Source organism: Lycium ferocissimum, chromosome 5, assembly GCF_029784015.1.
Source record: "Lycium ferocissimum isolate CSIRO_LF1 chromosome 5, AGI_CSIRO_Lferr_CH_V1, whole genome shotgun sequence".
Classification (NCBI taxonomy): domain Eukaryota; kingdom Viridiplantae; phylum Streptophyta; class Magnoliopsida; order Solanales; family Solanaceae; genus Lycium; species Lycium ferocissimum.
In genome coordinates, this window is record NC_081346.1 from 15,093,702 (window position 1) to 15,115,590 (window position 21,889).

Consider the following 21,889-nt stretch of genomic DNA (forward strand, 5'->3'; position numbering starts at 1 on the left):
TAATTTTTGCTCGAGCGAGGTTCGAACTGGAACTCGCGCGAAGGGCAAAAATTAAAGACCAGCAATATGAGGGGCATAATTTAAAGACCACAAATATGAGGGGCAAAATTTAAAGACCACCCCAAAAGAAGGGCACTCCGCGCAAAAAATTGTTCACATATTGGGCATTCTGAGTATTCATAAGGCTGGGCTCTTGCATACCATTTTTGGGGCAATTCGCAAAATTGTGCTTTTGGGGTGGTCTTTAAATTTTGTCCCTCAAATTGCTGGTCTTTAAGTTTTGGCCTTCGCCTAAAACCCATGGGTTTTAGGTTCGAACCCCCGTTTAGTTAAAAAATTTTAAAAAAAATCATAAGACAGAGTTTGAATTTCGCTCTGCCCCCTCCGGCAGACTTTTAGTTATTCTTAACTAAAAGACTTTGCCTTCAGACATATATTTTATTTTATTTTTTACTTTTCAAGGCAAACTTTTAAGAAAAGTTCCGCCTTATGGGATATACTTTTAGTTATGTCTTAACTAAAAGTATACCCCATAAGACATAACTAAAAGTATGCCCTATAAGGCGGAACATTTCCTTAAGGCATAACTAAAAGTTTGGCTTATAAGGCAAAGTCTATGCCTTAAGGAAAAGTTTCACCTTATGAGACATACTTTTGATTATGCCTTAATTAAAAGTCTGCCCCATAAGGCATAACTAAACTATGCCTTAAGGAAAAGTTCTGCCTCATAGGGCAGACTTTTAGTTATGTCGGATCTAGCATAACTTTAGTTTTTCCTTAAAGAGTATGTGCCGACATATACGCCCCCCAGCCTTGCCTTGCGAAATTATTTTTTTATTTTATGCCTGAGTAGAGGTTTGAACCCAGAACCTCAGGTATTTGCCTACTTTTTCAAGCGAAGGGCAAAACTTAAAAGACCACAAATATGAAGGGCAAAATTTAAAGACCATAAATAAGAGGGGCAAAATTTAAAGACCACCCCAAAAGAAGGGCAATCCGCGCAAAAAAAATGGCATTTTTTTGTGGACAATTCGCACGAATGTCCTTATTTTGGGGTGGTCTTTAATTTTTGGCCCTCAAATTTGAAATCTTTAACTTTTGGCTTTCGCTAAAAATCTCTTGGTTTCAAGTTTGAACCCTCGATCAGTCAAAATTTTGTTAAAAAAAATCGCAAGGTAGAATTTGTCCTATCATTGGAGCTTTATATTGCGTCCTATTTGTCCTCCTGTGTAAGTGATTTCTCTCATGTTAAGAACAAGCAATTTCTTCTTTCCACCTGCTAATAGTTTTGAATTAGTCCAGTTTCTTTTTTTTTTTTTAAAAAAAAAAAGATGCAGTTCCACTCATGTTTATGTTGGTGTTTATTGGATGAGGCAACTGTTGCTGGATTTGATTTACTACAATTTTGCAACCTGAACAGCTATAGGACTAAGTTTATACTAGGTTTCTCAACCTTAAGGCCTGAAGGTAAAATTAGGCCTTAAGACAAAATTTTGCCTTCAAAATTCTACCTTACGACCTAATTTTACCTTCAGGGCAAAATTCTGTCTTAGCAAAACTTTGCCTTACGAATTCAAACATCTGTCTTGTGAAATTCCTGTTTTTTTTTAACTGAGCTGAAGTTCGAACCTAGAACCTCGAGGTATCAGGCAAAGGACAAAAATTAAAGACCACCAACTTGAAGGGAAAAAATTAAATACCACCCCAAAAGAAGGACAATCGGCGCAAACAAAAAAGTTTTTTTGTGCGGATTTCCTTCAAAGGCACTGGTCTTTAATTTTTGTCCCTCAAATTGGTAGACATTAATTTTTGGTCTTCGTCTAATACTCCGAGGTTCTAGATTCGAACCCCAGCTCAGTAAAAAAATAAATAAATCGCAAGACAGAGGTTTGGAATCGAAACTCTACCTTGAAACTCTGCCTGAGGCCTCACTTTGGCCCGAATAGGTGACTTGCGTTTTTTTTTTTTTTTTTTGACTAAACCGAGATTCGAACTCCAAACCTCATAATGTTAGGCGAAGGCCAAAAAAAATTAAAGACCACTAACCAGTGCCTTTGAAGGATGATCGTGCAAATGACCCCTTGCATAGTAGTCAAAAAGCAGGCCGAGCTAAGATGTCATCGGCCCAATTTGTTTTTAGGATTTTCTACCCAACAACTTAACAAATTCGCAATAAAATTGATCCAAATTTTATTCTATTTACAATATTTTACTGACCATATTTTTCATTTTAGGTCTGGCTCATTCCCCTTTAACACCTTCATGAATCATGATTTTATATCTACCTATCAGTGCATCTCGCGGTCAACGCAGAACATGAACAAAATTATTCAAGTGAACCATCTCTCATTTTATTCTAGATCTAGACATGTGCTACTTGAACCTTCGTGAGGATGTGATCATTTATAATTTTTCTAGTCTTGTCTGACCCCATATCTATTTTACCTTTTGCATATGTGTGTCATTCATTTTGGAGATGTGTTAGACTTTAGCGGTAGAACATTCACTTTCATGTAACATTGTTGATCTTATAACTGTTCTATAGAATTTGCCTTTCACGCATCATTCTATCCTATAACATCCCAATAATATTACTCTATTCCAACAATATGATTTTGATAATATGTATAACATTTTTATCTATCTATTGTTTCAATTCTACATAATCACAATTATTGTTGGTATCTAAAAAAATTAAATCATGGAGCTAATTAATTAACTACTGATATATCCCTGTTGAACTAATTATTGTAATTAATTCGCCTAATTTTTTAAATAATCAGAAGCAATCTAATAACGTAATCAAACGGATTCTCAATGTAATATTAAATGATAAAGGAAAACAAAAGTCATGGGTCTCTTTAAAAAGATTAAATACTTTCTGTCAAGTTCCTGCTGAAGTTTATCTAGTTTGATTAAAGGGCTCAACTTTCTTTATTTAGAGCAGATATACCCCTCGTTACAAAAGTGGTGTATATATACCCCTGCCATTATAAAATGGTGCAAATATACCCCTGTCGTTACAAAATGGTGCAAATATATCCTTTTTGCTGAAGGGGTTTTTTAAAAAAAAATCATTTAGGTTATTTTTTAATTAAAAAAATGTCACGTAACTTTAAAAAAAAAAAAGTCTACCCATATTTTTTAGTAGACATAATTTTCTAAAGCCACATAATAATTTTTTTTTGATGGGTCTGGTCTAGTTCGTTTAAAAAAATTGGTAGACTTATTTTTTAAACTCACAGAGATATTTTTTTAAACGAACCATACCCTACACACCAGAAAAAATAATACCATGACTTTAGAAAAATATGTCTACTAAAAAAAAATAGGTAGACTTTTTTTAAAGTCACGTGACATTTTTTTTAATTAAAAAATAACCTAAATGATTTAAAAAAAAACTCCTATCAACGAAAGGGGTATATTTGCGCAATTTTATAATGGTGGGGGTATATTTGCACAATTTTGTAACGGCAAGGGTATATATACACCACTTTTGTAACGAGGGGTATATCTACTATAAATCGTAAAGTTGAGGGGTATATTTGTACCATTGCCCTTGATTAAATAATGAACAAGACCCATTCAAATATAGACTTTCATACATATTTTCTCATCACTTCTCCATTTCCATTATGGGCCGAAATCAATATGATACAGTTGGGCTTGACAAAAGCTAGTACAGAGAGCTCCTCTCATAAAAATGTCCTTAAAAGGAAAATCTTGATTCTCGATTCGTGTCGTGACACAGTTGATTAATGATTGATATTTTCATTCATATAACATGTGTAAGTAAATCTACATATATGGCAGCTGGACTATTCAAAGCTCTTCTTGTGGAAACTACATTTCATTCAAATTCAAGTGTATATACAGTAGATGGAAAGATGGATTTTCTAGTTAATTACTAAGAAATAGTAATATCTTTTTTTATTTCCGTATAAACTCACATTACTATATATAATGAGGGACAATGCAAAGATTCGTAGTCCTTAGTTGGATCTCAAACATTTGGTTGTGTGCTTGCTAACTAAAAGAGTTTTCTATTCCAAATTTACCCTTGTACTTGTTATTGATTGCATGATATATCAAATTATGTTACGTTCCAAATAAATCAAGATACTTCCAAGCCTTTTTTAGTAATATTGTACATGTAAATTTATCAATTGATAGCCACGATCAAGGGTTCAAGTTCGATCATGGAGGTTTGCATTATTGAGAGGAAACAAAGCAAAATGAAGAAATTGTATTGATTCAGTTACAACTCAATGTAGAAAATGAGATATTTGTAGACCTCACTGCCAGCAGTCTACAGCTGGCATTGAACTGATCATCACACTTAAAACTAACTAACCACCTACTCATCATAACAGAATCTGATCCTAACTAACTCTGACACGTGATATACACTAATATACTGAATATACAGTCGCGTATACAACTAGTTTTGACGGTACATGGCCCCTTTGTTCAACTTTTTGTAAATGAAATATGTACCATAACTTTTTTGTCATATATTTAGCCCTACTTTCCTCACGTTGTGGGATCCAACTGGGTATGTTGTTGTTGTATTTAGCCCTACTTTATTCCTTTATTACATAGGTTGCCACATTCAATTTGGTAAATATAGTAAAGTTTGAGACCCTTTAAAATGCTTAAAAAGTTGTGAATAGTATTGATGTCATCTAAAAAATCAGCTATCCATAAAGATAAATAAATAATAGTACTCCCTCTGTCCCAATTTATGTGGCACCGTTTGACTAGACACGGAATTTAACACATTTGTGAGCAGAGAGTTTGAGACTTTTGAAATTTTTGGTCCAAAACAAGTTTTAGATATTAGTGTGGTTGTAATTCACTTTATAAAGTTAAATTGTTTCTAAATATAGAAAAATGACATTTCCTTTTGGACAGACTAAAAAGAAAACTGTGCCACATAAATTGTACATAGGGAATAGTAACTTTGAGGAGCTCATTTGGTATTGAGAGAGAACTCTGTAAATGATATTTTCACTTTGTAAATTTTAGGATTATTGTTAGATTTATCCTGATCTTATCTCTTAATAATCTTTTTATTTTGAAAATATAAAGTAGGTATGATATTTTAACATAATTTTGTATATTAAAGAAAATCAAAATTGATCGTTTAGAAAAATAAACCCGAGAAGGAACAATTGCATTGAGACATGACTTATTAAAATTTAGTTGATTCTAACATTCTTGGACTGGTAGTATAGTTATAATATTACTATGACATAAATTATCAAAATAACATTCCACTTAGACTTTTAAAAAAAGAATGTGTCATTTCCTCACATGCATCTTTTGAAAAGAAAAAGAAAGTTTAAATTAAAAAAAGTAGCTGTTTTTCATACTTTGTATGATTTAATTAGAATTAGCATGTATTAATATCATTTTAAAGTGTCAATTTTTAAAATTTAAAATTTTATTTTTATTTACTAGTAAATTCACCAATTTCTCAACAAAAGAATAAATGTAAAATTTATGGTTTGATATTTTTTTCTTGAACCAAATTATATATCATTATTCTTTTTTTTTTTTTTTTTTTTTTGTAAAAAGTAGTTTATAGTTCATAAAACATGGTCTTTACTAATCGTGCATATGTAAACCACCAGTCCTTCTAGCAATTTTTTGTTGTTGAGATTTTGCAGTAAATCTTAGTTTTTTCGGGTGCAATAGCTTTTAGTATATTATGATATCAAAGCTTTTCAAGAATTAATATACTAGGATCTTTGAAAATAAGAAAATTAAAAAAAAAAAAAAAAGAAAGAATTTTTAAGGTTTATTCAATGTTCTTAATTAAGTGGAGGAAAGAAAGCAGGGGGCGGGGGGGGGGGGGGGAAGTGGGGAGGAGTGGGGTTCAGCGGAGAGTAAAAAGGAGAGAGATGTAACTGTGTCTACTAAGTGATCGCCTTCTTAATCTCTTTTTAATAATTTTGTAACTTTTGAAGTTTAATTTTGTTATTTATCTTTTCTAACTCTTGAACCATTTTAGTTTAGCTAAACATAGGCTTTTACGGATATCAATATGACATCTTTTTAAGAAAATGATGCAAGAATTTGTGGTGATGAAGAACTAAAAGGATCCTTTTACTTATCGAAATCTTAGTTGAAAAATAATAGATTTCTTTGAATCACTACTTTGAAACAGAAGCAAAACACAATGGTCGACTACTCTTGTCGTCAGTTTGAAATTATTTTAATTACTTCCAACTATGTTAGGTTACAATATATCAAATTATCTTTTTTTCTAAACTATCATAAAGTTTTCTACATTAATTTGAGCCCGGGCTTCACAAGACTAGTTCACAATATATATACTTCACTTAATAAAAGCTCGTAGCCACAAAATACTGGACGATATTAGAGGTGGGAACCACTGCTGCATATATCAAGTAGTAGTAAATAGCAAAGACTTCAATTTTTTTTTTTTTGGTGCGTGGGGAGGGGGCGGGGTGGTGGGGGGAGGGGATCTGAACAAAGACTTCAACCTTATCACGACATTACAGATTGCAACAAGCTTATTTCACATCAATGTATTACCAGCTATTGAATTAACAAGCAGCTAGGCTCAACATCATGCTCCAGCTGATAACCAAATGAAGTACGTAACTGTACTAATTCTTGAGCTGCTACTCGCGACGTCTCCCTCAATGGTAATTTCTCAGGGCAGAAAACTACAAAAGTAATGATGGAGACCTCTTAATTTGTCCTATTTATGACAAAAATATACGTCTAGTTGCTAATCTTTTTGGAAACTGAGTACTCCTACAAAATCATGGCAATCCCTTTTTGTGTTTTTTCCCTACTTTTGATGATAGCTGTAGTAATCTTCTTTCTTTCACCTGATTGATGAGACATTAAACATAAAATTGACATTTTACAGTATTGTTTGCATGCAATTTGTAGTATAAACATCACGCTTTAATTTATTTGCGCGTAAATGGATAAGTTTGTATATGAAAGTGATTTCTAACGAGTGTTCAAAGATGGTTTGACCTCTGGAAGACATTCATTATCAGAATTGTTTTCTTTTGCAGGCATGCGTGGATTTGTGGAATTTTCCTAGTTCAGAAGAAACAAAGTGGAAATTTCTAGTAGAACGACGGAGTTTTGTTTCTTCATAGAAGGAGAATCGGCTATCAATTAGCTAGAGAAGAATATTCTGACGGACTAGTTTCTCATGAAAGCACCTGCGTGAAGGTTCTTAGTTTAATTCCCTTGTGATTTTTGCTCTTTTTACGAGTTTAAGTTAGTTATACTGTGAGTGTAAGAAATTTTTATACTAACGTAACAGACTATCTTTATCAGTTATAAATCTCATACTTTAGAAGACTTACCAGTAAATATATTTGGATGACCCGATAGCCAGTGGCGGAGTCAGAATTTTCACTAAGGGGTTCAAAATATAAAAAAATAAACATATGAAGAAGCCAAAGGGGATTCACATCTACTATATATACATAAAAAATAATTTTTACCTTGTATAAATAGTGTTTTTTTCCACCGAAGGGGATTCAGATGAACCCCCTCGGCCTATGTGCTCCGCCCCTGCTGATAGCCTAAATTTTTGTTTTACATTGACAGTATATGTAAGATTCTTTTTTTACGTTAACAGTATATATACCTTTTTTTTTTTTTTGGTGGTCCCTTGTGAATACATATTCCACTTCCATATCTCGGCCTACACCAACGTCAGAGGCGGATTAGGATTTTAAGTTTATGAGTTTTGAACTATAATTTTTTTTACTTATTAAGTTCTGAATAAATTATTTATACATATAAAGTAAATATTTAAAATTATTGAGTCTGCGGAGCATATAACTTCTAACTGTAAATTAGCCCCTAGCTAGTACGAAATTATGCAGAACCTATAACTTCTAACTATAAACTATTGAATCTGCAGAACCTATAACTTCTAACTGTAAATTAGCCCCTAGCTAGTACGTTACTACTTCTAACTGTAAATTAGCCCCTAGCTAGTACGTAACTACGCAGACTTAAATCAGATCTTCAAATATCTTACTGTTATATTTTAGTTCATGATGATAGCGGCACTTTATCCCTAGACTAGATTGAGATATACAGTCCATTACTAACTAAACAGTGCACATTCAGAATTTTAAAATCATGATGCTCCATTATATCGTAATCTTAAGAAGTTTTGTGAGTTTGTGCCATTGGGTGAGAGAGTCTCGGGTGATTTGTGAATGATGAGCCAGAAAATAAAGGAGAAAATAAAGGAAAATGTTATGTCAAAGGGCAAAGTTAATTTCAATTTTATAATGGGAAAAGGGTCAAAAATACCCCTCTATTTTGAAAAAAGGACTAAAAATATCCTCCGAACTTATTTTATATTAAAAATACCCTTTTCATCCTTAAAGTTTTCAAATGTACCCTTGTCTTGATGGAAATTATCCCCCAAAATAACCCAAAATTATTTTTTTAAACCCGCTCCATCATTTAAACCTGACCGTACTAAATAATAACACATAAGATCCTCTTATTCCTCCAATTTCCTCAAACTTCAAACCTACGTACTGGGGGAATAAGGGGATCTTATGGGTTATTATTTAGTTGGGTCGTGTTTAAATGATGGAGCGGGTTTAAAAAATAATTTCGGGTTATTTTGGGGGATAATTTACGTCAAGACAGGGGTATATTTGAAAACTTTAAGGATGGGAGGAGTAATTTTGACCAAAAATAAGTTCGGAGGATATTTTTAGCCTTTTTTCTAAAGTAGAGAGGTATTTTTGACCCTTTTCCCTTTTATAATACCACATAAATTTGTAAATTAATTAATTAATACCCTAAAACACATTCGGTTACTTTTACGTCAAAGAGCGAGGCTTATTGCACATCAAACTGATAGTTTTTTTTTTTTTCCCTTTTCCATCGTTGTCTCTTTATGTTGTAGAGTTTCATTCCAATTTCTCTATCAAATTCTCTTTACGTGCATGGAGGTGGATGGACATGACTCAAATTTTAAACAAAAAACATATTTTGAAAATTTAAAGCTCGTAGATAGAGGTGTTAAATTTGGGCAGGTCAAAGTAAGCTAAGTGAATAATTATGGGGGATCGTTATATTGACAGAGGCAAACTCAGCATTTGAAGTTTATGAATTTCTACAACAATCAAATTAATATGCGTCATACGATATTCAAAATATTTTATTGGATTCTTTTGTAATACATACATGGTATGTGCAAATTAATAAAACTATTGATTCTCGTGAATCCTTAAGTCCTACTCTACATCTATCCGCCATCGGTCATTAACCCATACAAATGCTATTTCTTTGGATCAAGATAAACTAAATAATGGGGGGATAACCCCTCTCCCAATTCTTACCAAGGTTTAATTTTTTTATTTTTTTTTCTTTATTTTGACTATAGATAATATATTTAACAAACAAACAAAAAAAAAAAAAGTTTCTCTTGGGTCAAAAATTTTGCTACGTTTTTAATTTAAATCTGACCAAAATATGTTGTGTTAATAAATGGACAACCAACAAATCATTAACCCGTTCAACTTAAATGAGTCATCATACCTCATGAGTTAATTTTATCATTCAACTCGTAGATGTACGCAGCCCAGAGACCGTCCATTTCCAGAAGGAAAAGGAGACCTTCTTTGGAAGTTGACACGACTTTACATTTGAGATGTCGCAAATATATAATATTAGGGGACCAGTAGATAACTGGCGTGATTGGAGAATATATATTTTTTTTTTTTACAGATTTTTGTTGTGTCATTTTGCCTATCTACAAAATGTTATATTTCAGTTTGGTGCATAGCTATCCCCTTTTAATTCTCTTGTCTTGATCTTCTCAAGTTGTTATTTATTTGGTCTTACCAAACCAAATACTGAATATTGTAAAACGAAAGGCGACACATTAAATTTAATTACTGTTGCTACAACAAGAACAAGATCAAGATATGGACAAACATATATTCTTATCTTTAGAAATAGTTATCCAAATAGTTTAAAATAAAAAACTACCTCTAATTGTGACACCGTATTAGCAAAAATGAAGTACTTAACGTATAGTATTAGCTAGGCAGGTCAGTAAGTACTTTTATAAATAATAATCTACGTTGTTCAATGCTAGATCGTCTATTATTTTTCTTTTTCCTCAACTAGATTGTCTATTATTTATAAAAGTACAACATATATATATATATATATATATATATATATATATATATATATATATATATAGGCAGGTCAGTAAGTACTTTTATAAATAATAATCTACGTTGTTCAATGCTAGATCGTCTATATACAACATACATACATATATACATATATATATATATATATATATATATATTATATCATTTTCCTTTCTCAAATAAAGACGAAAAAGTCTATTCCGTAGTTCATTTGTGATCTTCATATTCAAAAAAACAGCTAGGAAAATTGACCCATAATTTATTGAACCTTTGTATCTCTCCCTTCGCTATTTTTCGGCCTGAGTTTATACTTTATAGTAGTAGCGTAATCCTTCACGGCTCTTTGTTGAGTTAAGATGCTAAGAAAAGAAGCCAACGAGCGAGCCTAATAAACGAATTTTAGCCGATTATTTGTGTAAAAACCCATCTTATTATTCGAGTAACAGTTACCTAATTCAATCAAGTTATTTAGCTGAGCACAACCGAAACTCTTGTTGAAAATTGTGATGAACCGAATTATAATACAAGCAGGTCAAACTGAGGTCGAGAAATTAACTCTGCTCAATGCTCAAGACTATCTAATCAAATAGAGATGTAGTTAGAATTCTAATAATTAAGACCATTCTAATAATTAAGACCTACTGTACGTAGTTTTGTATTTGTATTAAGTAATCCACTTAATATGCATAATAGTTAATTGAATTTATTCAAAACTTAAGCAAGTTGTCTTTTCTATAATCCAAAACCCATAACTTCAAAATTGTTGATCCTCCTCTTTTATGACATACTTGCCTAGCAAAGAACCCCGTGCTTTTACTTTAAAATACATCACTACTAGAAGATCTCTTTTTTCTCACTGAATTTTCTACTGAAAAATGTTTAGTGGTTACTTCCCATTGAATGCCTGTGGGAAAAACTTTAATAATAGTATTTTCATAGGGAAAAGTAGAAAATATCCCAACATTTCAATGAGAACCTGTTTCCCACTATGCGTTTTCTCAGTCAATTGGTTCGGTGGGAATGAGGTGGGAAAATCATGTTTTGTAGCACAAATTTTCCACTGAATGCTGATGGGAAAAACCTCTGTGTCTAATAGTGTATATTCTAAATTTCTTGATATATATATATATCCCTTCAATTAGGCCCAAAAAAACAATATAATTAAAAGAATCGCTATCATTCCTCCATAACTAGGACCATTGCATGATATGAGCTGGTTAGGAGACAAAACGTAGAAAACCCACAAAGTTCACGTTGGTAAATACCAAAAAAGAAAAGGGAAAATTGTCCACATGTTATCAAATACTATAACAGTAGCGTAGTATATAGGCCCCCACGACAAGATAAAGATTCTAATGGCATGCATCTCATTTCCTTGTGTATGATTTGATTAATCGATCTTTGGTGGTTTTTCAACGTATATCTCTCTCTAGGTCCCTTTATGATCTGCACTCACTTACGTCCAATATCTGTATTTAATGAAAACATTTCGTTTTTATAAAAAATAGAACTGCGGAGTTTGCAGGCATGAGTACTTCTACTGCGCCTTTTCATATGAATGCTTTGAATCCTGATATATAAGTATTCCTGCATATAGCTTTATACTTTATATTAAGATGATGTACAATAAAATATATTGCATTCTTCCAATTTTTTTTTATCGATCATCTCGTCCCTCCTTGCCACAAAAAAATGAAATCCATGTGCTTAATTTAATTTTCAGCTGTAAATATTGAGCTCATTGTCCATGCTTAGTCAATTCTATTGGTCCTAGCTATAAAACAAGTTCATTGTTTTTGAAACTCCAGTACACTACGATTTTGCCTATATACATCCAGATTCCAGTAGCTTCTAGCTGAATGATTGTTTCTATTTTTGTGCTAGCTAAGTTCCACTCAGTTTCTATTTTTATGTCTTCACAAAATGGACAATGCAACCCCAAAAGAATTGAGGAATTCTCCATCTTAGATCTGCCTTCTAGTTGTAGTATAATGCTTCATTACGCAAACTTTCACTATTGATGTTAATTTCATACACTGAGAATGCTAATTTTTCCCCCGAAAACCACGAGCTTCAAAAGTCTTATAGCCACAAAAATACTGAGAATGCTAGTACATAGTAGTAGAAATGTAGCGAAACTTTCACTATTGATTTTAATACACTGAGCATGAGCATTAGTTTTCATACATAATGCTGTCTTTGGGTCCCAATTTATGATTTAATATTTGATTTGGTCGGAGTTTAAAGAAAATAATTTTAAAAAAAAATATTTATGATTTAAAATAAGTCCTAGATATTTATTTGGTAATGAATGATTTTATTAATTTTCAAGTAAATTGCGGAAGAAGCAACAAATACTGTGTACGTTGTTTGGCGGAGCATTTAATTTTTGGTATGCCAGTGTCTTTGTCACAATATAGATTCAGAAAATAGTATACACAGATTTAAATGCAGTCAGTGGATAGTTACAGGAAAAGGGAAATGGACCATTCAGTACTCAGTACACCATTATATGATTTCACTAACAAATCTTTCTAATATGTCCAAGCCCTTTTAGTAGCTGATTGATTGACGTTGCCATAGTTACATTAATTTAATTTATGCGTGTACAAGTTGTGCACAAGAGTAAAATGTAACTTCACACTTGACTGAAATATTATTACATGAGAAAATGACTTATTTCCGGCTGCCAGTGACCGAGTGATCGAGTGAGTAAGATACTCGGGATCGTTTGATTAATGAATAATTTATATCGATATTAATAATTTAGGACTTGTAACTTCCATTCTGTTAGACCAAAGTACTTTCTTACGAGCAACACCTTGTTACACTAATAATGTACAAACTTGACACTGTAGTGATTGGCAACAGTTAATACAGTCAGAGTTGTAAAGCTAAGTGCGAACGTGTTTCATGAACATGTTTGATTATTCAAAAGTACCTGAAATCACTCCATAATTAATCAAAGGGATAAGCACGCAAATAGCTGATGTATGTATAACTATATTATGGAACAAGACTTTGCTCTTTCAGCTTGGGAATTGAAACAAGTATGGGAACTAATACAAAAACTGCAGGAAATTATAAGGAGCCGTTTGGCGATGAATAAAGATTTGGAATATTTTTAAAAGTATTTTACATAAGCTTTTGTTTATCAAACAGGGCTTACTGTTCCAGAGTATCAAATAGGACTTATTCGTGGGTACTATGTTTTCATGATTCAAATGCTACTTCAACTTTTCTTTGTCCAAACGCTTACCAAAAGAAATCGTATTATTTATAGGGGCTCCAGTATATCAGCCTATAGAATTTTCCTTTTACCGTATTTTTGTGTTGTGTCTCTTAATAACTAGATACGTGTGAGAGTGAGTCATTATGGTCCCCAAGCTGAAACTCTAATACGCCAGATTTTGGGTATCGTCAAGACAACTGGCACAAAATTTATTTTCTAATAAAACGAAAAGTGATTAATTTTAAGGCGTTAATTGTACTAACTTACTAGTACTAGTGGCATAAGTGAAGCTGCAATGTCAATATTTTCAGTCTCAATCATTATAACACAATGGCATTGCCTCGTTAGGAACTTGATTACAAAATGATTTGAAAAATCAACAAACACAGATGAGTCAAGGAATAAAAGTAAAAATTTCTATAATTTGTTGTGCCAATGTCCTTCCAATGAAGAAAACGATATTACTATCCTTAAACGTGATTTTAAATCGTTAATCAGAATTACTCATACTATCAATAAGGAGTATGATTTTTTTGTTCGTGGGGGCTGTCAAATATAGTAGTTTCACGTTTTAAGACTGATGAAATGAGCTTGAGGAACAGGCTGGATCTGGACAAAGACAACACTGAGCCCAACAATGTTCAATCTATGGTCCTATAATTCTATTTACAATTTGGGTGAAATTTCTTATAAGGACATGAATTGACATTAATCAGAGTACACGAATAGGTCAAGGTGATTCAACATAGTTATAAATATAAAAAATAAAAATAAAATATATAGATGACCTCTTTAAGTTGTTCACAACGATCAGATAGACATCTTAACTTTGTCGATGACTAGATATACACCTCTACTTGACACGTGTGTGATCTTGTGAATCCTACGTGGCAAAATATCTGTCTTTCACCCAAATTTGAACGTATAAAACTTTTAAAATAAAAATTATGTTTTTAATTCCTCTTTTCCTTTTCTTTTTACAGTTACATGGGCCCATCATATTTTCACCATATTCTTCAAATTTTCATCTAATAGAATATATATCTTGAAAGTTTCAACCTCAAGAAATTTTAAGAGGATCTAACCAAAATTTTAATCAAATTTAATTCATCTACTTTGCAAATGACCCAGAAGAAGTAGATAACCCCAAAAAATAATTTTATTAGGAACATAAAAAATCATCAAATTGAAAACTTTTACCTGTATTTTCTATTTAAGAAAGAATTGGAATGAGAATACAATAATTTTTGTTAAAGTTGCTAAAAGATAGATTGCTAAAAGAATAGCTATATCTTGTAGTTAACCATATGACTTGCTACTACTAAGTTTCAGATTTTGTTGTCAAAGTCGATAGCATCTGAACGCCGAAAGATATAAAATACAAATGGAAGAGGAAGTTTGGGAAGAAGTAGAGGGGGTGGAGGGGAGGGTTTTTTTCTTTTAAAAAATTACACAATATTTTTAAAGAAATGTATAAAAAAAAAAAAAAATTAATTTTTTTTAAATGACTAAGTATTCTTTTTTTTTTTTAAAAAAAAAAAACACACATGTCGTTCACTGATTGGTCCATTTGACGTGTCATCCGCGAATGCAACTCATGCGTAAAGTTTGTTGGATCCCCGTGTCCACAAGATACACATATGTCAATTAAAGATGTTATCTGGTCATTTACAGAGTTAAAATATCTATTTGATCGATATGACCAACACAAAGGGACATCTATGTGTTCCGCCTAGAAATAATTGTGTATCTATTTAATTAACAGGGTAAAATTTTTAACGACGGGGTGTCAATTAACACTCTTTGAACAAGACTCCGTCATTGGAAGACATGGTTACTGTTAATAAGTTGCACATTCTTTAAGAGAATATAATGTGCTATTTTTATACGATTTTTGGCAATCATCTTCTCATGGACTAATTTTTATGATTGAGCTAGACTTAAGGTACATTTAGTCACATGGTATCATAGTCGAATCTTACAACCCTTGTTGTTGTGTTTCACAATGTTGGATCATCGTGTTATATTATCCGCACTAGTTGTCCAGTCTTGTGGGTGCGATGGAGTGTTAAGTCCCACATTTATTGAAAAATTGAGTTGTGGTCTTCTTTTATGATTTTTAACAATTCTTGAGCTAACTTTTGGAGTGAGGTAAGCACCAGCACCAGCTCTATTTTCTCACGGCTGCCCCAAAAAATAAAGATCGATTTAAGGAATTGATACGGCCATGTCTGGCTTAGTGCTAGAACACAATAGAATAAAGGATAGGGCTTCCTGATTAGTACAATTATTTATTAAAGAAGAGAAACACAAGTACAATTAATAAAATAGATGTTTTATTACGTTCCCACTCTTGTGAAATGTTATTTAAATAACTGGCTTGAATCATCATCTCCCAGTGTTTAATGAAAGTTTAACACAAACAAGTACACTCTCTTTATCTGTCTTTATAATTGATACTAGCTACTCCCTCCGTCCCAATTTATTTGAAGGTTGGCCAGTTTCGAGTCAAATAGCTCTTTCTTTGACTATGATTTTCTTCAACTATTTTCATATATTATGAATTATTAATTATGCAGACTTATAGTACTTTTTAGGAAAAAGGGTAAAAAATGCCCCTCTATTTTGGGAAAAGGACTAAAAATATCTTCCGTTACAAATTTAGGTAAAAAATACCCCTCCCGTCATTAAAGTTTTCAAATATATCCCTATCTTAACGGAAATCCCCAAATCCCCCAAAATAACCCGATTTCATTTTTAAACCTGCTCTATTTAAACCCGACCCAACTACATAAAAACCCATATGCGACCAACTTGTTCCCGAGTCCAACATCTAGAGCCACTAGACACAGAAGCCGGTAACCCATATGTGTCTTTTATTTAGTTGGGTCGGGTTTAAATGGAGCGGATTTAAAAATAAAATTGTGTTATGTTGGGGATTTTCGTTAAGACAGGGGTATATTTGAAAACTTTAATGACGGTGAGGGGTATTTTTGACCCAAATTTGTAATGAAGAATATTTTTAGCTATTATTCCAAAGTAGAGGGGCATTTTTGACCATTTCCCCTACTTTTTATGTAATTTTCAAATATGTAAATTTTATTATAAAATACTCGAAGAATTTATATTTAAATTTAAGTCAAAGAAAAATCTATTTAACTCCTAAACTGGTCAACCTTCAAACAAATTGGGACGGAGGGAGTAACACTATTCTGACATCATTAGCTGCTTAATTAGTTAATACTTACACTAGTATATGTCAAACAGAAATTTCATTTATTTATTTTCTTATATAAAAAGAGAGGTCTATAAGCTACTAGCATATTTAGTAGCCCCCACCTTCCCCCAAACTTGATAAGACCAGTCAAATGCAAGGGAATGAGCTAGAAAAAAAGATTTAACCTTTGGCCAATTTTTTTTTTTTTTCCTCTCTTTCTTCATATTTATATAAACCTGGCCCTTTGGGATTTTCATTTTCTCAAACCAAATGTTATTTTCTCTCTTGACTACATCCTAATATCCTATATTTTAACAATTTCTTTTGAAGCCATCCACTGGATTCCAAAACAAATCATAAACTAAACAAAGAAGATATATTTAACAAAAAGATGGCTGCTTTTTCATCATATCAATTACAGCACACGAACTCTTCTCTTCTTGATACAGTATTTTTGCCAAGTTCTCCCATAAAGATGTCTGGCTTTTTGAAAGAACAAAACAATTCTTGTACAATCCAGAATTGTTTTTCTCAATGTTACCAACCAGAATTCCCTGCCAATGTGATTGTTCATGAAAATGGCCCAAATGTTACTACTACTACTGCTACTCTTAGCCAAAATGAGCCTTATTCTGTCACCAACAAAAGTAGCAGCTTGGATATGGATTCCTCCTCTGTTACTGATAAAATTGAAAGTGAGAATAATAAGCCTAATGTCACTCCTATGGACAAGAAAAGAAAATCCAGAGAAGGGTCTCCTTCAACTAGTTCTGCTCATTCCAAGGTAATTAAAATTTCCATATATGTCCTCCAATTTTTCATCTTCTTGATCAATTTCTTGGATTTGAGATTAACAATACTCTGTTTTTTTTCCCCACAATTTAACACAGGGTGATAATGGCAAAAAGACGAAGAGCAATAGCAAATTAGTAGTCAAAGAGGAGAAGAAAGCTAATGAAGAGGCACCAACAGACTATATTCATGTTAGAGCAAGAAGGGGCCAGGCAACTGACAGCCATAGTCTTGCTGAAAGGGTACAATATTTTAATTTCCCCTTTAGCTCTAACTAAAATTTACCAATGTGCGTATGGATTTTTTCTTTTTGTTACCCCGTGTTCGCTATCACATTGGGCTCGATTAAATCCGATTTCGCACCGGAAGGTTCCTATTGGTTTAAAGCACTTTTCACGAAAGACAATTTCATAACCGGTTCTCGTTGAACACGAGACTTATGATTAAGGACACAGAAGTACTTACCACTTCATAGTATTTGCTGAATAGAAATTATCAATTCTATAATTTTTTTTTTTTTAATCAATTCTATAAAAATTATTACTTACTACTATATCATGTGCAACAGTTTTCTTACTGTTTAAATTGTGATATGATATCAGGTGAGGAGACAGAAAATAAGTGAAAGGATGAAGAAATTGCAATCTCTTGTTCCTGGTTGTGACAAGGTGGATAACAAATTTAGTTCAATAATTTTGTTTTCTTTTTGTCTTTCCATGTAAGGCGGAACGACACTTTTTCAAGATAGTAGTATTTAAATCTTTTTTTTTTTTTTTTTTTTTAATATTTCTTCTGAAAAATTTCATGTGACTTGAATGAGATCAGGTAACTGGGAAGGCCCTCATGTTGGATGAGATAATCAATTATGTCCAAACTTTGCAAAACCAAGTTGAGGTAAAAAGAGAATAATTAATATTTTCCTTTAATTAGCATTGTATAATTAAAATATTACTAATCATATTATGTGTTTCCCATGTTTCAGTTTCTCTCAACGAAACTGGCTTATTTAAATCCAATGTACAATGACTTTGGCATGGACTTAGATGCACTCATGGTCAGTCCTGATGACCAGGTATATATACACACAAAAAATTGGTTCAGTTTATGGATTTCCTTCAAATATTCTCTAGTTTCATTTAATACTTTTCAGTATAATTCGTTTTTTTTTTTTTTTTTTTTTTTAACTATTATGATTTTTTTTTTCTTCCAGAATTTGAGTGGCTTGGAGACACCACTGCCAAATATTCAGCAAGTTAGCCCTACTACATCACAGGCAGCTGAAGTTATTCCTAACACTAAGAGTGGGTATCCTTTTTTGGATAATTCAGCATCACTCATGTTTCAACAAGCCGATTTCCCTAATTCCATTTCTCAGGTAATGCAATATTCATTGAATATGGTCATGATGATCTATAAGACTAATTAATGTACATAATCACCAAATATATAGGCAAACACCTAAAAGACACACTATGATGGAATTGGTATCAGACACTTCGATGATACATTATAAATAATGACTTTGCAAAGATTTTTTTTATACAATTAGTAGATTTTAACATGTGATAGTTGACTAGTTATTATAGCGGGTTTTCAGCTACTCTCTCTGTCTCACTTTATGTGACATTTTTCGCTTTTCGATATTCAAACTTCTCAATTAAAAAGCGTACATTTAGAAATAGAATCTTTTAGTTTTTCGAAATAAAATTTATGTAGTAGCAAATATATCTAAAAATTTACATATTAGGAAACTACATAAAAAGACATTATATCTAAAATTTACAATAATTAATAATTCAAAATATTTAAAAGGCATATGAAAAAATTGTTATCAAAGAATAATTCGTTTGACTCTCGAAATTCGTGCCATATAAATTGGAACGGTGAGAGTAATACTTATCATAAAGATTTATCTGTCAGTACCACTAAGTAATTGAAATTACTGTAGACTACGATTGAGAAATTAGTATATAGCTAATATACATGAACTATATTTTCTCTAACATGGAAAAGCACATACTATATCTTTTGTCAGGGTAATGGACAGCTCTTATGGGGTTTGGATGACCAAAAACCAAAAATAATAAATCAGTCAGGATTCAGCACCAATTTTTGTTTTTTCCATTAATATAACATCAGGCCCTGTCCTACACTACATCTGGGAAACAGTTCATAAACATCTTGGATTGTGCAAAAGATATTTAAGGCAAGCAATACCAGAATATGCAGGATACCATTGGCTAGGTGCAACAAATGGAGAGGTTCTCAACCAAAAAAGTATACCAGAGACTGCAAGAGTTACCCGGAGAAGACTTATATGCAATAATCATAGTGCCCAAAAATGAATATTCATTCTCAGGTTGGCTATACATGGAAGATTGTATACCAAAGACAGGATTGGATAATGGGGTATAGATACAAGTTTTATTTGCCCACTCTTTAATGTGGCAAATGAGACCCTGCAACATCTATTCTTTGAATGTTCTCTTAAATTACTGGAAACATATGGAGGCAGTTACTCAAATGGCCTAGCATTCACAGAAGCAACTTAATTGGTGTGACATGATGAATTGAACTTGGCTGAAAAAGTGTGCAAAAAGAAGCATTGGAGATGGGTATACAAGTTCACTTTAGCAGCAACTACGTACTACCCTGAGGCAGGAAAGGAATAATAGGATCTTCCAACACAAATAGAGGTCTGAGGTTGTAATTGTTGAAATGTGAACCTTGTTTTAAAAGAATTTTTTATTTGTGTGATACATGAATTTAGTTAGTTCACGTATTTAGGATATTAATGTAAGGATACATGTATATACATGTATTTGGGAAAAAGGGGAATGAATAGAATTAAACGATAATACATGCGCCAAATTAGGTACAAGCTAGGACATATGATAGCCATTTTCGCCAAAATGTAAATTAAGTTGGTAGAAGAATATTATCCTCCACTTGTCTTCAAAGAGTCAATCATTGATTGAGAAAGCAAGTAAAGTGAAGTAAAAATGAATCATTTCCTCCACTCGTCTACAAGAAAGAAATTGAATGCTTCCTCCCCCGATTTTCCCACAGTAATCACCAGAATGCTGGTTAGTCCAGAAGGTTTAGTACAAAGCTAATTTAATACTAACCGTGCAGTTAAATAGATTAAACCATTATCCCGTCTAGTTTACTACTACTAGTTTTTGTACCAGAAGAGGTCATGAGGTAGAGAGGTTTTGTGTAATGTACTGAATAGTTGGGGTTCAAATCTTCACTGTTTTCCTCATCTTTTTCTTGTCTTTGGGCTGTAAATATTCAACTAGATAAGTATAGCCCATGATGCGCACGGGCCCAACATTTGGAAATCTGATATTTAATGTGGCTGCTCTTTAATTGGTTTTTCAAGAACAACGAATTTTTCTCCTCCTTCATATTACATCCACAGAGATAGACATACAACTAACAATAAATTCTTAAGAAGAGTTCCTATGAATTTACTAACACATCAGTGATGCACAATTTCATATCTAATGGTAATTTTAACATAGATACACAAAAACAATTTTATAACATGTACATTCAAGTGTAGTAAACCTTGTTCTCTTCTAGACACTACTTTAGGGAAGCAAACATCTTCAAACTAATCTGCAACAATTTGTTGATGAGACATTGCTCAGGGGCAAAGGAGGATATGAGAAAATTTTGCTGGAGTTGATCCAAACCTACTATTCCCGTGAAAAAGACTGGATTTTCTATTTTTGTTGTGGTATTCTCTATCTCTCTATTATGCATGTCATACCAGGATGGCGACATGATTTGAATCAAACATACACAGAAAAGGTATAAGTTGTTAAATTATTCTGTCAGAAATCAAAAGACCATTAATTAGTTCTACAGTTCAAAAGACCTGAAATATCATTTTACATGAAACAGAATCAAAAGAAGCTGTAGTGAAAACTTACATAGATAATCTAGTTGAAACAACCAGATAATTGTAACACCTCGTATCTTAAAATAAAGGTTAGACTCGTATCGTTAGAGTTTCAGAGGAAATTTGAAGGTTTGAACGTTTTGCGAAAGTGGTTGAGGGGCCTACTTTGGGCAACCATAACACCTTGATTCGTTGGGAATTTGGAAAAGGTTCCTAAATGAAAGTTGTAGTACATAGAAATACCTTTCTAGGCATATAAGTATCAGGCCAATCGGAGTTTGGATCAAGGAGTTATGATCGTCTCAAAATGGCTAATAGAGGGGTGCTCAGATTCGATAGAATTGACTAAGTTTTCTGTAGGCCTTCCTTCCATCCAGATTTAGTGAAAATATCTTAAGAATTGGAGAAAACATAAAACATGAAAGTTGTAGCCCCTTGAAATAGCTTTCCAACGGTATATTGTGAAGCCCGAACGGAGCTCTGTGCTAGGAGTTATGCTCATTTTACTAAATTCTGTCGACTTGGTGTAAAAATTGACA

The 21,889-nt window shown here is 32.5% G+C and overlaps 1 protein-coding gene across 1 annotated transcript; it reads left to right on the forward strand.

Moving 5' to 3' along the window:
* The first annotated feature begins 16,766 nt into the window (after nt 1-16,766).
* Nucleotides 16,767-19,701, forward strand: LOC132056191 (transcription factor BC1-like). Its single transcript, XM_059448278.1, has 7 exons — nt 16,767-17,432; nt 17,539-17,682; nt 18,043-18,108; nt 18,266-18,334; nt 18,423-18,512; nt 18,651-18,815; nt 19,476-19,701. The coding sequence occupies exons 1-7, from the start codon at nt 17,040-17,042 to the stop codon at nt 19,566-19,568; spliced, it is 1,020 nt and encodes a 339-aa protein (XP_059304261.1). The 5' UTR covers nt 16,767-17,039; the 3' UTR covers nt 19,569-19,701.
* Nucleotides 19,702-21,889: the final 2,188 nt, after the last annotated feature.